The sequence below is a fragment of the Pipistrellus hanaki genome, assembly GCF_964339955.1.
Source record: "Pipistrellus hanaki genome assembly, chromosome: 3".
Taxonomy (NCBI): domain Eukaryota; kingdom Metazoa; phylum Chordata; class Mammalia; order Chiroptera; family Vespertilionidae; genus Pipistrellus; species Pipistrellus hanaki.
This window is the reverse complement of record NC_140505.1, coordinates 172,367,827-172,386,558: the sequence shown is the minus strand read 5'-3', so window position 1 is coordinate 172,386,558 and position 18,732 is coordinate 172,367,827. Positions and strand designations below refer to the sequence as shown.

Here is an 18,732-nt window from a genome sequence, read left to right as displayed (position 1 = left end):
TTTGCACATTAGCCTTGTATTATACATATAGGATATTAAGATAATTAAAAGAGAAAGGTGCTCTTGGGTAAAATAATAGAACTTATTGGAGTGTTAAATTAGGTCAAGCAATAGATCAATGTATTGGTGTAACTATTTCCAGATTTGTTGAACTCTAGGAACTCATTTTGATTCTTACCATTCTAAATACATGTCATTTTTAATAGTTCCATTACCATTGCAATCAAAACATTTTAGATTATCCCTAGACTCCTAGAACCACACTTTGGTTTATTTTGTTTCCTCTTCCTGGTAACTTTCTTCGCTACTGTCAGAAATACTGTCCATCTTCAAGGAAAGCTCAAAACACAATCATTCTCATAAAGCACTCCAGAACTGCCAACCTATAGTAATTTTTGAAACCTTTTAGTTCCAACATCATTTTGTTCTTAGGTATTTATTTATTGTCTAGTTTTATATGTAATTTTTTCTATTAAATCTTTTTTCCTCTAGCTACATTTATACTTCTCTTAAAGACAAAAATTATATTTTGTAGTGCTTTGTGGACCAAACATTACCTGTCGGATTGAATGTCCAGTGTGTGTGTGTGTGTGTGTGTGTAAGTTTTCTTTTTTGTTTATTGATTTGGGGGAGAGATTAAAAAAAAGAGAGAGATTGATTAATTTGTTTTTCCACTTATTTATTCATTGATTGATTCTTTTTTTAATATATTTTTTATTGATTTTTTACAGAGAGGAAGAGAGAGGGATAGAAAGTTAGAAACATCGATGAGAGAGAAACATCAGTCATCTGCCTCTTGTACACCCCCTACTAGGAATGTGCCCGCAACCAAGGTACATGCCCTTGACCGGAATCGAACCTGGGACCTTTCAGTCCGCAGGCTGATGCTCTATCCACTGAGCCAAACCAGTTTCGGCTCATTGATTGATTCTTGAATGTGCCATGACCAACGGTCAAACCTGAAACCTTGGTGAATCTGGATAACACTCTAACCAACTGAGCTATCCGACCAGGGCTCCCTTGCATATATTCATTAAATACTTTTTGACTAGTTGATATAATTATTACCTTTATGCTGAGTTACCTTTTATACTGTTTCTCAAAAAACAAACAAACAGAAAAAACACATGCGTGCGCGCGCACACAAAAGATCTGATACCTGGCTGGATACCTCAATTGGTTAGAGTGTTTTCCCAATACACGAAGGTTTGATCCTTGGTCAGGGCACATACAATAATCAACCAATGAATGCATAAATAAGTGGAACAACAAATTGATGTTTCTCTTTTCCTCTTTCTGTAAACCAGTCATTTTGAAAAAATGTATTCAAAGTCTTAAAGATATATATTTTTTACCATTTAATTTTACTTCTAGAAAACACATTTCAAATAAATAAAGCTATACACAGATAGTTAGCTACAAAGATATTCATTACTGAATTAAAATACAATATGTAAAAATAAACAAAAATAGGTGAATGAATGTTATATTTTAAAGCCAACTAATGAGATGAGATTGTGGGAAGAAATGTGCTTTTCTAGCATGGTTTGTGCTCATAGCTTAATTATTTCTGTCTGTAGGTCAATGGGAAGTGTATGTGTAAACACAACACAGCAGGCACTCACTGCCAACATTGTGCACCATTGTACAATGATCGCCCCTGGGAGGCAGCTGATGGCAAAACAGGATCTCCTAAAGAGTGCAGAAGTAAGTACCAAGACTAGAACTCTCAGAGCCTTCTTTACAAAGTAAGCTTATCTGTGGAATCTTTGTTGTTTGTGGAAACACAATGTAAAGTTGTGAGTGACTGACACAAACATACTAGTATCACTGCCCACTATGCCCTCAACTATTGGAAAGAATTACAGTTTGCAAGGTGCCAATATGACTGTTTTACCAAGAATATGCTGCTCATTTTCTTGGCCACTTTGGGGCACCTAAGCATCCTTCCTAATCATTTGGCATTATAAAAACATGGTCAGACATAAGAGCAACTAGGATAATGGTATTTAATAAGCCTCATAGTAGAGTTAATGAATTATAATCATGAATTCATTTCTCAAAAACAATCCTATAAAGCAGGTGGTGTTAATCCCCTTTTGGAAATCAGGTAACTGAAGCTTAGTAAGATTAAGTAGTCTTCCAAAATTAGTAAATAGAGTCAAGACTTGGTCCCAAATCTTCAGTATCCCAAATTAAATACTCCCTTCCCCCCATACTATGGTACTAAATCAGATTTGAAATTATGCCAGTCAGTCAAGAAGGAGGCTGCATTACCAGGTTAACTTTGAGTTTAAGGTTTGAAATTAGATAGAAGGGTAAAAAATATGGGAATATGAATCATTGGGTGTTTTTTTTTTTTCAATTCAAAATATTCAGAGAAAGTCACATGCCCATAACAATGTTTATACTCACAAACTTCAATTTTACTGGGCTTTACAGGCAAGTACTGTGGGTAAAATTCTGAGAAGTCTCTTCTCATTCATAATTTGGCATCATAACTGATTTATTATAGTTTCTAGGAAATGTAAAGGATTTCCTCTAAGCATAAATCTTAAATTATCTTACAATATGATTTTTAAAGATTATAAATCTTCTCAAAATATCATAACATATCAAGGAAACAATGAAAAACAATAGCACAAACATTTTCAAATACAGTTGACCTCCACACAAAAAAGGTCTGGAATCTTATTCTAAATCACTCATCAAGAGAATCTAAAGAATTTCTCCTAAATTCCTAGAATGCCATGCTGGCCCTTTACAGAGAATCCAATTGCATATCTAAATACATATAGAACATAAAAGACTTGTCACTTGGTGCTATTGACTGATAATTCTAGAAATGCCTTTAAGAAATTGATTACATAGGAAACACTACTGACCTCTTCTATAAGAAAATTGAGCCTTTTATAAGTGACTACCTTGACTCACCAGTACAATAGCTGATGAATACAAAGACAAATAAATCTACCTACCAAGTTATTAACTCCTGTCAAACAGAAGAGTTATCCAGGCTCATTAGTGAGCATAAAATCAGGCCTGTATCTGAAGTATGAACTATTTTCAAATAATGCCTGACAATCTAGGGTTTTCTAAGTAAGGCATGGAACCCCCAGGGATAACAGTGGTCCTTGAGAAGTAGCAGGAATGGAAATGGTGACATATTTCCATTAAAGAGAGAAAAAATTGATGGCCACTCAAATAGTCTTTCCAAAATAAATGTCAACTCCAGTTGCTAAGGTAATTGTTATATCTCTGCCTATGTAAACAAATATACATTTGATTGGCTTTCAGGCATTTCTTCAAAGTAAGTTTTTAATTTAAAAATCTAATATGTCAATTATACCTCAAAAAAAATCTATAAAGAAACATTAAGCCCTAGCTGGTTTGGTTTAGTGAATAGAGCGACAGCCTGTAGACTGAAGGGTCCCAGGTTCAATTCCGGTCAAGGGCATGTATCTTGGTTGCAAGCACATCCCCAGTGGAGAGTGTGCAGAAGGCAGCTGATGGATGTTTCTCTCTCATCAATGTTTCTAACTCTCTATCCCTCTCCCTTCCTTTCTGTAAAAAGTCAATGAAATATATATATTTTAAAAAGAAACACTAAACATATACACCAAAAATAACCCAAAAAAAAAAAAAAGTAAGTAGTTCCTGGCTGGTGTGGTTCAGTGGTTGAGCATCAACCTATGAACCAGAACATCACAGTTCGATTCCTAATCAGGGCTCATGCCTGGGTTGCAGGCTTGATCCCCAGTGGGAGGCATAAAGGAGGCAGCCAATCAATAATTCTCTCACCATTGATATTTCTAGCTCTCTCTCTCTCTTTTCCTCTCTGAAATCAAATATATATATATATATATATATATATATATATATATATATATATATATATATATATATTTTTTTTTTTTTTTTAAGAAAGTAGTAACCAATTAAAGGCAAGAGGAAACAGGATAAATGGGGATGGGAGACTAGAGTTTTTGTAGTATACCTATTTATATTGTTTTGGTTTTTATGTACTGTGAAATTTGTACTCTTCAAAAAACTAAAATTTAAATGAAAAAATTTAACTGAATATTAGAAAACCTACCACTTTATTTTTAATGATTTGCTTTCCTTCCATGCTTCTTCCCAGCCTGCAAGTGCAATGGACATGCTGATGCCTGTCACTTTGACATTAATGTGTGGGAGGCATCAGGGAATCGCAGTGGTGGTGTCTGCAATGACTGTCAGCACAACACGGAAGGCCAGCATTGCCAGCGATGTAAGCCAGGCTTCTACCGGGACCTCCGGAGACCCTTCTCTGCTCCAGATGCTTGCAAATGTAAGTGATCTTATTCCTGGTTGCTGGAGAAAAGGATGATATGTGTAAAAGAGATGAATCTTTCCATCCTTCATTTGCTGGTTCAAGGGAGAGGGGTCGTGAAATTTCAGACAATACACTCACACTTATCAGTTAATTTCATTGATACGGGGCAAGAATTTTCAACTTGTTAGGTGAAAACAGTACAATATTCATTTAAAAACAATTCTCCTTTCTCACTCTCCATGAAGTAAAATTATTTTCTGTAGCACCACATTTTGGAAAACAAGATGTCTAGTATAAGAGAAAAAAGAATGATGAAGTGGGAAGTATATTTAAAATTATCTTAAGACAAAATATATGAATAGAGCATTGACAATAATAAGTAGACTGAAATTAATAAAATAAAGAGTGGTTTCCTGCACTTGAGTCATTCTAACTTTCATCTCCAGAGTGAACTTGAACACCTGTTTGGTTTCACTATGAATGTACTTTGCTTGACATTGCTCTAATGTACCCCCATATCATAAACAAATTTAGAACATAATAATAAATCCCTTCGCTTCCCCACCAAATACAAAATTCATATATAATGGATTCTGTTTTTTTGTTGGCATACCTCCAAGAGGAAAAAAGAGTAGAATTTTAAAATGCCTGTCCAATTATCTGAAATGTGACTGTAAAGGTTGCATGCAGAACTTAAGTCAATGTCCAATGTGGCTGAACAGCTTACCTAACTACATGAGTATTTACATGTCTATTAACTCAGAAATTATTAGAGGACAAACCACTCAAGATTCTTAATGGAGATTGATGATCATGCCCTTCCTTTCCCCACCAAGGACTCCATGTTCTGGCTCAAAACAGTGACAGGAAGGGAGCAATACAATGGGAAATAATCATTTAAAATCTTGGTGTGTTTTTTTAATTTAAAGGAAAAAGTCTAGTGCTCTTGAAAAAGACATATTTTTAACATCAGGCAGGAGATATCAACATTTGAGTGGGCTTCTTTGTTACAAGCTTTCTCTCTTAAACTGTAGAAGATAGATTGTGGCACAGTTCACTTTCAACACTGAGCCCGAAATTTAGATGTAATACTATTTCTCAGAGTTCTATTTTACTTCAGCTCCTGTATGTACTCAGACTTGAAGATAGAAATTAATAATAATTCATATTGCTAATCTCTCCTAGTTAACAAATACATAGATGCATCAAGTAAGGAATTCTAAAAATACTCAGACTTGAAGATAGAAATTAATAATAATTCATATTGCTAATCTCTCCTAGTTAACAAATACATAGATGCATCAAGTAAGGAATTCTAAAAATAACTTATGCTGATTTAGTCCTTTTAGCACACCTTATAGCAGGTAGGTGGATTAGTAGGGAAGATCTATATCTCCTTCTTCCCTTCTCCAGACAGCCCCCTGATCAACTGGGACACTGCCCAATGAAAGCTTATCTTCATTCACTTATCTTCATTCACTATTCCAGCATATGTTTGAGGCAGAGATGCCCATGCCCGTTCACTTCCCTAGCATGGTTTTCCTTATTAGCACCTTCTGGTTCTTTTCTTTCCTTTACTGAGCCAGGGGTATGTCCCAACACCTATGAGCACATCTAATTCTTATCTCAACCAAAATACTCTTCATAATGTATTATTTAATTGTCAAACATGTTTGGCAACATTTTCACTATTATTATTTTTGTTTGTTTTAATTTAAATTCTTTATTGTTTTAAAGTATTACATATATCTCCGTTTTCCCCCATTGATCTCTCCCTGGCCACTCCCGCCCTCTAGCACATGCCCTCACCCCACTACTGTCTGTGTCCCTTGGTTTTGCTTACATGCATGTGTACAAGTCCTTTGATTAATCTCTTATCCCACCCTTCCACCCTCCCTTCCTTCCCTCTGAGGTTTGACAATCTGTTTGATGTTTCTGTGTCTCTGGATCTATTTTTGTTCATTATATTCCACAAATGAGTGAGATCATGGGATGTTTATCTTTCTCCAACTGGCTTATTTTACTTAGCATAATGCTCGCCAGTTCCATCCACACTGTTGCGAATGGTAAGAGTTCTTTCTTTTTTTTACAGCAGTGTACTATTCCACTGTGTAGATGTACCACCATTTTTAATCCACTCATCTATTGATGGGCAATTGTGCTGTTTCCAAATCTTAGCTATTGTAAATTGTGCTGCTATGAACATAGGGGTGCATATAGCCTTTCTGATTGCTGTTTCTGGTTTCTTGGGATATATTCCTAGAAGTGGAATTACTGGGTCAAATGGGAGTTCCATTTTAAATTTTTGAGAAAACTCCATACTGTTTTCCACAATGGCTGCACCAGTCTGCATTGCCACCAGTAGTGCACGAGGTTTCCTTTTCCTCCACATCCTCACCAGCACCTGTTGTTTGTTGATTTGTTGATGATAGCCATTATGACAGGTGTGAGATGGTAGGTACTTCATTGTCATTTTGATTTGTATCTCTTGGATGATTAGTGACTTTGAGCATGTTTTCATATGTCTCTTAGCCTACTGTATGTCCTCTTTTGAAAAATATCTATTTAGATCCTTTGCCTATTTTTTTTATTGGATTGCTTACCTTCCCTTTGTTTAGTTGTATGAGTTCCCTATAAATTTTGGAAATTAAACCCTTATCAGATATAACATTGGCAAGTATGTTCTCCCACATAGTGGGCTCTCTTATTGTTTTGTTGATGGTTTTCTTTGCTGTGCAGAAGCTGTATTTTGATGTAGTCCCATTTGTTTATTTTCTCCTTAGTTTCCATTGTCCTACGAGCTGTATTGATAAAGATATTGCTATAACATATATCTGATATTTTGCTGCCTATGAATTCTTCTAAGATTTTAATGGTTCAAAATCTTATTTTTAAGACCTTTATCCATTTTGTGTTTATTTTGTGTATGGTATAAGTTGGTGGTCTAGTTTCATTTTTTTCTTTGCAGGACCTGTCCAATTTTCCCAACACCATTTATTGAAGAGACTGTCTTGACTCCATTGTATGCTCTTACCTCCTTTGTCAAATATTAATTGAGCATAATTGCTTGGTTCAATTTCAGGTTTCTCTGTTCTGTTCCATTGATCTATATGTCTGTTTTTGTACCAGTATCAGGCAGTTTTGAGAATAGTGGCTTTATAATATAGCTTGACATCAGGTATTGTCATCCCTCCAAGATTGCTGCACCTATTCAGAGTCTTTTTTTAATTCCAAATGAATTTTTGGAAAGTTTGTTCTAGATCTGTGAAATACTCCATTGGTATTTTAATGGGGATTGCATTAAATCTATAGATTGCTTTGGGTAGTATGGACATTTTAATGATGTTGATTCTACCAATCCATGAACACAGTATATTCTTCCACTTGTTTATATCTTTCTTCTATCTCTTTTTCCAATGTTCTGTAGTTTTCCAAGTACAGGTCTTTTACCTCCTTAATTAAGTTTATTCCTAGGTTTCTTACTTTCTTTTTGTTGCCATGGTAAATGTTTGTGTTTTGTTTTTTTTAGTTTTTCTTTCTGTGAGTTCATTATTGGTGTATAAAACAAGCCATAGATTTCTGGGTGTTAATTTTGTATCCTGCTACATTGCAGAATTAATTTATCAAGTCTAGTAGTTCATTTTCACTATTATTTGGCAATATTTTCTTATCATTAACTATCTCCTTGGCAGATGTATCCCTGTCACCTCAAGTTATTAATTCCGATAAAATTAATGACAAATAAGTTAATTAATTGACATTTATTAAGTATCTATAACGTATCAGATTTCATAATAGGTGCTGACTTAGATGTTGTTATAGCCACTACTTTTCTCCTTATTAGTTCCCAATTTACTTTCATGATAAAGATAGTATCAAGAAAACAAGTTGATATTTTTAAAACTTTAAACTATCTCAGTGTGTGGTTCTATCAACAACATGTACAATGTTATTCAAAATAACAATTTTATTATATTTATTCTACTCTGCTCACCAAGGCAGAAAAGAAATCTGCTACTCACTCAGTGTGTGGCTCAGAGACCAATCCCACTGGCACCATCTGATTAGAAAATGCAGAACTTCTGTTCCCATCCAGACCTACTGAATCAAATTCGCACTTTAACGAAATTCTCAGGTGATCATATCATATTAAAGTTTGGGAATACTGCTGAATGCTTTTCAATAAAAGTTAAATGCATTTCAGCACTTACTCTAGATGTTAAATTTTTTTTAATTATCCAGAACATCCTATCATTACCTAAGCACCAAATTTACCAAGGTTTGCATCTCTACTTGTGCATATAGACTTAGAATTTTTTAAAACTGAATTACATAAAGATTTACAGAGGGGAAAATGGAAATCTGGATAAGTATGTTTCTGTAGTTCAGTATTTTCCAAAGTTTAATTCATGGAACACTAATTCCATGAGATGTTAGTAGAAATGAGTATAAGAGAAAATTTGTCTATTGCCTGAAAATTTAGAAAATGTTGAATTAATCAAAGGTTTCCTCAGGATTTCTCAGAGCCTTTCATATGCTAATTTTCATTACAAACCTCAGACTGAGCTTTGAGGGGCGTCTTTCAAATTTAACCGGGGAGTGCCTTTTCTTCCTCTCTCCCTCCCTCTCTCCCTCCCTCCCTCCTTCTGTCTCTCTCCCTCCTTTCCTTCCTTCCTTCCTTCCTTCCTTCCTTCCTTCCTTCCTTCCTTCCTTCCTTCCTTCTTTCCTTCCTTCCTTCCTTCCTGTGTTGGCAAATGGCCTTGGTGATTCTTTACTTGTTTATTTTTATTGACCTTAGAGAGGAAGGGAGAGGGTGAGAGAGAGACAGAAACACCAATGATGACAGAGAATCATGGATCGGCTGCCTCCTGCGTGCCCCACACTGAGGATGGAGCCTGCAACCCGGGCATGTGCCCTGACTGGGAATTGAACCGTAACCTCCTGGTTCATAGGTTGATGCTCAACCTCTAAGCCACGCCAGCCAGGCAGGGAATGCCATTCTTACAGAACATCTGTGGGACCAGTGAGCTATAGAAACTTGGGAAGTCATGTCCCAGAAGATTCTTTCCCTTTATTTGTTATTTATTTCCAAGTGCTAGATCCCACAATCATTTATCAAGGACCTTATATTTCTATCAGTGAAATAATTACAAACAAAACAAAAACTGAGCCTCAGCAGTCTAGTCATATATCAGTGATAACATATGAAAACACTTCTCTCCCTCATTTCCTAGTTTATGTCTTCTCAGGAGTTGGATCCATTGAAAACTTGAAGCAGCAGCTCAGACAGAATTTACCAGTAGAACATAAATTATATTCTCAGTGTCACTCAGGAGACATGTATTCATTGCCCAGCACTGTAGTAAGCACTAGGTCTGTAAAGATAAAAGGTCTTTCCTAAAAGATCTTACATTCTAGATGAGGAGAAACTTAAAATAACAAGATACTTCAATCCACTGTGATAATGATGATGATATAATAATAGTTCTTATGTATAAAGTGCCTACTATTTTCTATTCACTGTTCAAAGAGTGATATATTCATTAATTCATTTAACTTTCACAAAAGCACTTTGATATAGGCACTATTATTATATGAGGAAGTACTATTACTATATGAGGAAAGTGCAGTGAAAGAGATATTTGGAGTACCTAGCGGGAATGTGTGAATGAGATGAAAGCAGATGAGAGGATATTTCCTTGATGAGATGCCTCAACTCATCTTTAGGTGCTGTTTTATTCTTTCCTCTAAAAGTGCTGAAACACAATTTGTCCCACTTTCTAATCAATGATTGCCTTCTTTGCCTTTAATGAGTTCATCTAGAAAATGGAATGAATTTGTGTTATTCAATCTACTGCACATTTAATAGAATACTCACCTAGGCACATTCATTCATTTAATAAATATTAGTGGCACTCGTCTTGGGACTCGGTTCACAGTGACATCACCAGCTCCCTGCCAAGTAAGCCAAGGATTTATTGGCCCCATTCATGTTCCAGGCTCTATTTTCCCTACCTCTATCCTGATAAGCAACACTTAAGTGCTATGGTCCTTATGTGTGTACTTAATTGATGGCCATAAATTCATCAAACTTAAATAAAAAGAGTCATGCACCAAATCTTTTAACCAACAGATTTATTCCTGTGAGCAATTAAATCATTTCTGTTCTCACTTCCTCTTAATTTCAACTGTAACCAGAATCAACTGCAGGACCCAGTCAGCTACACATTGCCAAGAAATCACTTCTAAGGATTCCAAAGATGTTTGTTTTTTTAAGACTACTGAAGATCACTGAAACTGAATTTATTTCTACAACTCAGAAAACGAATTTTAAAAGGACAGTGCGTTCAAGGTCTGTGAACACATCGGACAGGGTGAAACTGCCCCAGTTGAATCTGGAGCTGAGAGCAGAAATCAAGGCTCAAACTGGCTGGTCACAAAGGTCCAAAAGTAAAATAGAAATAGTAAAAAAGTAAAATAGTAAAATGTCACTGTGTACTGAGGTACTGTGAGGAATACTATATCTCTGTGTTAAAAGAGAAGTCTCTTTGAGTAATTCATTTGAAATCTCTTAAGTTACTTTTGTACCTTTGGTATCCTATAACCTAAGTAGATTTTCCTAAGGCAGGCACAATATAAATGTGAGAATAACCCTAATAGGCAGTGGTATGCTGACTTCCTAGGGAGAAAAGAAAACAAACAAAACAAAATGCTGATTTATAGCACTGACCAATTTTTTGGTTTAAATAGTCCCACCATGCCAGTTTCCAACTACCAGATCATTGTTGTTGTTATTTTTTTTCTTTAATCAGGAATTCAGTGACTCAGACTCTAAACCAAAAGGGGAATGGTTTCTCTCCTTTGAATGAAGTCTTGCACCTTCTCAGACCCATTTCTGATCCCAGAACCTCTCTCTAGTCAAAGCTGCATATAGATCAGAATCACTTGGGAACACTTATTAATAAATGACATCTCAGAGCTCTGACCCTGATCTTCCAAATCAGAATCTCCACCAGGGATGGGGGCTGAGATCTGTATTTTTAAGTATCATTGGTAATTCCGATTCAGCCTTTTGGCCTCATGACTAGCATATGAGGACCACTACTTATATCATTCCTGTTTCTAGTGTGAGCTCTATTTTCACCTTTGGTGAAAGATTTGGAGCTAATAACCATCTATAACTTAGTCTACTCACTGAATTAGCCATGACTCTGATAGGAAATTCTAAAGGATTATTAAAACTCTGGCTAGATAGGTCTTTTTTCCTGACATAGTGGAGATGTGAATACTGGTAAGCATTCATATCAAATACTAGTACCTTCTCCCACTTAAAGATGTCTAACTTAGAGCCTCAGCTTTCCTCCAAGCAGTTTCTGGCAGAATTCTAAGATGTCTGTTTTTCACGTAACAGTTTCAAAATAAATACCTAGCAATTCCATTCAGAGAATGCCCTCTTATTCATAGTATATAAATTTATTTACTGTAAATATCTTATACTTTGAAGTGAATTAGTATACTGCAACTGGAATTTATAATAAAATTAGTGCAACATCAACATTTTACTTTTATTTTATATTTACATATTTCAAAACATAGCATTAAACTATTATAAGTATGTTTTGTGTTGGATTTAAATAATCATCAATCCAGTTCTTCATAAAGTCCTTTTCTCCTTCTCACTGCTTTTAACACAAAGGATGTTAAATATTAGACAGATGGGAAATTGATTGGGTATGGAATATTAACAGCTATTCACTCCATGACATGAAATTTCCTACAGAAAAAATTCCTTACTTTAGTAGAATACATGTTTTGAAACAGATGTTTGAAAAAAACTGCTTTATAGAACAGAATTAGCTCTCTTTTTTAAGAAACAGCCTGTTAGGAACTATACAATAAATTTATTAACCTTATGTCAAAACTTATTTTTAACTATTGCATAGTCTTTCTCCATATTTAAAGAAAAATCAGCAAGTGGAAAAGAAAGCAGAATTCATTCCCTATCAAAGTAAACAACCTCTTAAAAAACTGACGTGCCCTTCCTCCCTGGTGGGCCAAAATAAATGTAGTCAATTGCATTTCAGTAGAGAATGAATAAAAATAAACTTGATCCCTCTGCCCTTAAACCCAAACCAAGTGTTTACCAAGATAATGTCTGGTTACTTGGTTACTGTTACCCTAACTAGCCAGCTCTCTTTGTAAAGATTGTGTTCTATCATCCACTCAAATCATTTTTTCTGTCCTTTCTTTTCTTTTTTTCTTTTTCTTTTTTTCTTTTTTGCTTTCTGACTTAGGTGAGAACTGTTCAGTTGATGGAAATAAAAGTGCTTTGAATGGGTGACTATCTTGCCACAGACCACTTTTCTATCCTTCACAGTCTGCTCAGATATGATCTTCTCATGGTGCTCCCAAAAAGAATCTTTGTGTTTGCCTGTTTGCTCATACCTCTATTTAACAATTACTTCATTCTACCTCTAGAGTGGTTTTTCTCTCCCTTTAAAGTGTCTTAAAAGTAAAAAATTTAAATTAGTAAAATCCAGAATACCTTACCACAGTGACACATTTAGGAATCCATAGCACCTTCCATTTTTCATTCTTGTGCCTATGTTCTGGTCTGTCTCAAGAAAAGGATTTTCTTTCAGTATTCACTTAAGTGGGCAAATTATAGTTTTAGAAAGCCATATAAGTTCATTTTATGCCATGTAAACAACATATACATCTTTGTTTTTTATTGAAAGTAACTGTATGGTCCCAGCCAGTTTGTCTCAGTAGATAGAGCATCGGTCTGTGGCCTGAAAGGTCCCGAGTTTGAGTCCCATCAAGGACACATGCCTGGGTTGAGGGCTTGATCCCAGTGGGGGGCACACCAGAGGCAGCCATTCAATGATTCTCTCTCATCATTAATGTTTCTATCTCTCTCTTGCTCTCCCTTCCTCCCTGAAATAAAAAAAATATTGTTTTTTAAAAAAGAAAGTAACTGTGTATGATTCCAGCATAGAATCAATATGAAGTAACTGTTTCTGAAAAGCAAATTTTATTTTATATATATATATAATATATATATAATATATATATAATATATATATAATATATATATTTCCTATCTTCTCTGTAAAAATCAATAAAAATTATATATATATAATTTTTACTGATTTTTACAGAGAAGATAGGAAAGGGATAGAGCGTTAGAAACATCAATGAGAGAGAAATATTGATCAGCTGCCTCCTGCACACTCCCTACTGGGTATGTGCCTGCAACCAAGGTACATGCCCTTGATTGGAATCGAACCTAGGACCCTGAATCCACAGGCTGATGCTGTATCCATTGAGTCAAACTGGTTAGGGCAAAGCAAACTTTAAATAGACTAGTGATTCGGCAATAACAGTTGGAAAACTCTAATCTCAGCTTTTTATTTTTATTTTTATATAATTTTTTTATTACAGAGAGGAATGAGAGAGAGATATAGAAACATCAATGATGAAAGAGAATCATTAATTGGCTCCCTCCTTCATGGATGATCAAGCCCACAACCTGGGCATGTGCTCTGACTGGGAATTGAACCATGACCTCCTGGCTTACAGGTCAATGCTCAACCACTGAGCCACACCAGCTGAGCTAACCTCAGCTTTTAAAAAAACCTAGAATGTAAAACAAAAGGGTTAAGAAAATACATATATCATAATGTAATAATCAGAGTAGGACTACCTTTTAAAAGATTAAATAACATATTAAAATTCACCTAAAAAGGAGAAATTTTATGAATTGATAAATAATAAAAGTTAGTTAGACTGGGGAAGAGAAGTAGGAGAGGTCATGAATTTGAATAACTATGTAATATGTCATTCTGCATTTGATGAGGACAAGAATTAAATAATTAAGCAAATAATTATAAAACAACAAAACCTTCAAAAAGTCTGTACAAAATTAGATGGGATATAAAAAAGAGAACTAGCATTTGTTAAATTGATATTATTTGTCTAAGTTCATGCAAATGGTCAGAGGCAGGGCTGGGATTTGAACCCAACTTTATCTGACCTCAGAGACTTTGAGCCAAAGACCTGCAAAGATCCAAAGAACTTGATTCCACAATGTGACATAATTGATGAAAACAAAATGAGTTAACAAAGGTGGAAATAATCAGACATACATACTGGAGCTAAAAAATAATATTTAAAAAATTTAAATATCACTTTGGGTTTTAAATAAAACTTTGCTTACTGATAAAGAGCCATATAAAGAACTGCATTTATCTTAAGGATTCTTAGTACAAGAAAAGTGGTGGTAAATGGAGAGTGTTTCAGACAGACCAACAAAACAATCATGAAAAGAGAGATGCTAATAGATAAATATAAAAAAGCATAAATGTTCACAGATCAATTAGGAAACTTTTCAGAAAGAATATAACTTTCTACACATACTCAAAAGGTGAAAGGGGATGTAGGGAGTGGCAAAAAAATAATTTACTCTCCTAGAACAAAGAGTCATAATTACATATAATTGGATGAAAGTGAGGAAAGGAATTTCAGATTGATTAATGTGACAAAAAAAAAATTGCTGCCAGTAACAGGCATTGATAGGTGGGGATGTCTCCTACAGAGTTAGAATAAAGAACTTTTATTACAAATAATAAATAATAAAACTCAACTGAGTAAAGTATTAAATGTAGGAAATAGTCTCAAGACTAAGAATAATCTGTTCTACTTGAGCATCTTAGTTTTCTATAAATTTGTTGTTTTGCTTTGTTTTTATTTATTTATTTATTAATAAATTTGGCAATATTCTTATTGATTTTTTTTTTACAGAGAGGAAGAGGGAGGGATAACGAGTTAGAAACATCTATTAGAGAGAAACATTGATCAGCTGCCTCCTGCACACCCCCTACTGGGGATGTGCCTGCAACCAAGATCCATGTCTTTGACTGGATTCGAACCTAGGACCCTTCAGTCTGCAGGCCAATGCTCTATCCACTGAGCCAAACCAGTTAGGGCTTGTTTTTATTTTTTATTTTTCTAATATCTTAGTATTACAAATGCTGTGGTGCTAAGATACTAAAATCCTATAAATAAATAGTATGAACCTTTAAAGAGCTTTAAACCTATATCATTGCATGTTTGTCAGTTATTGAGTGCTATATTCATTTAAAACATAACATCATTTCATATTTGTTGATTATTGAGAGGTATTATACATTCTTTCATTCAACAAAGATTGAATGAGTCCCTAAAGTGGGTTGGTTATTGTCCTAGGTTTTAAAGATACAGATATCAATATAAAAGGATGTGGCTCCTACCTCTAGGCCTTTACAGTGTATTATAAAAAGAGCAATGAGGGAAAAAAAAACACCATAAAGTGATTACATTGGAGGCCAGAAGAGTATCAATCATTAAGAAATAGTTATCAAATGGCTATAATTCATCCATTAATAAGAATTCAACATAGGTTTACTCAGAGGTGACAATGTGGCAGGCTAATCATAGTCACTGTATCCTATATAATAAAAGGCTAATATGCAAATTGTCTCCTCTGGTGTTTGACCGAACAGGAGTTCAACTACTATTTATGACATATGCTGACCACCAGGGGGCGGCACAGAATGAAGGAAGGCCCTGGCCAGCAGCCAGCAGTCAGCAGCCAGGAGAAGGAAGGCCCCAGCTAGCAGCTGGAAGGCCCTGATTGACCCTGATAGCCAGCCAGGCCTAGGGATCCTACTCGTGTGTGAATTTTGTACACTGGGTGTCTAGTATACAATAAAACAGTTCCTAACCCCTTGGAAACAAACTATAAGTACATTTATCCAAGTAAGTATGTAATTGGAAACTACAGTAAGTGTTATGAAGAGAAGGTACCATGATAGGTTATAACAGGGATTAGCAACATCAGTTCAAAAGAGAGAGCTAAGTTAGATGGAATAAATAAAGGTTCTTTCTCCAAAGGAAAAAGGGGTTAGGGATGACCTCAATTCCTGGCTAGGTGCCTGGGTGGATGCTGCCTGAGTGATTGGGAATACAGGCTTTCTTCAACAAAAAGATAATGATGTGAGATATAACCAATCTTCAAAGCAAAATACTGTGTCCAAAATTATACTGAAAAATTTCTCTGTAGTAAAATTTGTTTTTACATTCAAAAGTACTTTCTTCATTTTTTACTGAAATAACAATCCAGAAATATAAAATTGGCTATTTAGCTGTCAAAGAACTCTGAGATATACTCAGGAATAAATAGTAACTGGTTCAGTTACAAATAGTAAACAGGAAAGGAATGATACAAAAATCAAATGTAGGGTCTGAGCAGGGGCCACATAGTAAAGCATTAAAAATAAAGGGTATATCTTGTATTTATTTGCATTACTTATTTGGTAATTTTTCAGATAGCATATATACTTAAATACTTTACAATTATTTTTAAAACATTAAAAAAGAGGCAGAAATGGCTAGATTTCATGCATAAATTGATCTTTTGTGGGATGTACAGTAAGTCAGGAGACACTATATTTCGGTAAGTGAAAGTCAAATCTTAATTTAGATCATTCTCTTATTAAATTTATTCTAGCATAATTTTATTTGAAATTAATATACACCTTTAACATCATGGAACTAGATATCTTTGAACACAATGTATATAACATTTTATTGATTTTTTTTTTTTTTTTTTTTTTTACAGAAAGGAAGAGAGGGGGATAGAGAGTTAGAAAAGTCAATGAGAGAGAAACATCGACCAGCTGCCTCTTGCACACCCCCTACCAGGGATGTGCCTGCAACCAAGGTACATGCCCTTGACCGGAATCGAACCTGGGACATTTTCAGTCCGCAGACCGACGCTCTACCATTGAGCCAAACCGGTTTCGTTGAACACAATGTATATAACATTTAAAGGATGAATAGAAAACTGTTCCTGAGGCTAATAAAGGGGTAAAGCATATTGCCTTTGACAGAGAATTTGTTTGTTTACAAATAGTTGGTAGTAGAAAGAAAGGAGAAAACAGTACCAGAAAGGCTAGGTTTTATTTTATCTAATATTTAACTTCACACTTACTAATATAGTAACAACAGTTCATATTGCCTCCTTTTTGTTTAGAGTTGTATGCAAAGTCATCTCCTTTAACTTCTAGTTATCCAAGAACCTCTGCAGGCAACTGGACAGCTTTCAAAATTGCTTTGACATTAAAAATTCCCCATAAGAAATTCTGTAGGGCTTTGGCCTTTTCAGGAGAAAATGTTGGGAGCCTGGGCAGCACACTGAGGAGTGGCCATTGGACAATGATGAAAGGGCTTGACTAACAGCTTCTTTCCCAGCTGAGGGCCTTGAACTCTGAGTTCTGTTTTTAGAAAAGCTAAATCAGAAGCAAATACTTTCAGGGTTTTTTGCTCCCAGAGTAGCTTTTACAAACAGAATAGCAAAAGCTAGAGTCATAAGGTAATGCTAAGGGGTCCTGGCAATTTCAAAAGGGTAAGATGCTGAACACAACTGGGTATCTCTACAGCACACTTGGCATCATGGATCACTCGAATGAAAGACATGCAAACAGACTCCTAGGATTCTAGTGAAGTTGCAAATAAAGATGAAAAGACAGCAATGGTTTCCTATGACTCCACCACCAAAGGCAGTCCTATGAGAATAAAGGAAGCCATAACTTTTCCATTATGTTCCAGCCATTTGTGCAAACTTATGTTCACATGGATTGACAGATGTGACTCTTGTGCTACATTACATTGTAGGGTACCTTCCTATAAGAAGCAGGACCATAGATCAGACCCTATTTTTTCTCAACATGTTCTGATCCACAAAAGGACAGTAATAGCAGATTGATTTTTTTTTTAATCCAAAGAAAGAAACATGTAATAGGAGAGTTACCTAATTCTATAGGTCTTAGAAACGTGGAGAAAGCCATTTGCCTCCAAATTTCTTCCAGGTATAAAGCAAGAAATTTCCGCTTATTTTGAAAGCCAGTTTGATCATTAATTTCCTTTCAAAACAACCCTTATCTACACTGAGGCAGTTATTGCTCTTTCCTCTGTGTTCCCATGCACCCTGGACTACATTGTTATAACATTTACTGCCCTACAATTATTTATTTGCCATCTCTCTTCTCTTACTGAAGAGTTAGTGACTCTGTACTCATTTTTGTGTCATCAGCCCCTAGCATAGTTATTGTTAACTCTAAAGTTTAGGAACTCTTTGATGAAGGGGTGAGTGAGTGAAGGAATGAATGAATGGTGAGCATTTTAAACCAATGTTTCATCTAGGTAATAATAATATTTATTCTTTGAGCATTTGATGTCAATAAATGCCTGATACATTGCTACATACATACATCATTTAATTTAATCCTCACACAAGCCTATGGCATACTTCTTACTTCATCAGTGAGAAATTGAGTCTTGAGGAGGTTAATTCCACAAAGAAATAAGCCCTAGAA

The 18,732-nt window shown here is 35.1% G+C and overlaps 1 protein-coding gene across 2 annotated transcripts in view; it reads left to right on the top strand.

Moving 5' to 3' along the window:
• Positions 1-18,732, top strand: part of NTN4 (netrin 4) — a 104,999-nt gene that overhangs the window by 63,576 nt on the left and 22,691 nt on the right. For both annotated transcript variants that reach the window (XM_084878481.1, XM_084878480.1), the window contains exons 4-5: positions 1,581-1,707; positions 4,142-4,330. In XM_084878481.1, coding sequence (XP_084734607.1) covers positions 1,581-1,707; positions 4,142-4,330 — 316 coding nt within the window. The remainder of the gene's footprint in view (positions 1-1,580; positions 1,708-4,141; positions 4,331-18,732) is intronic.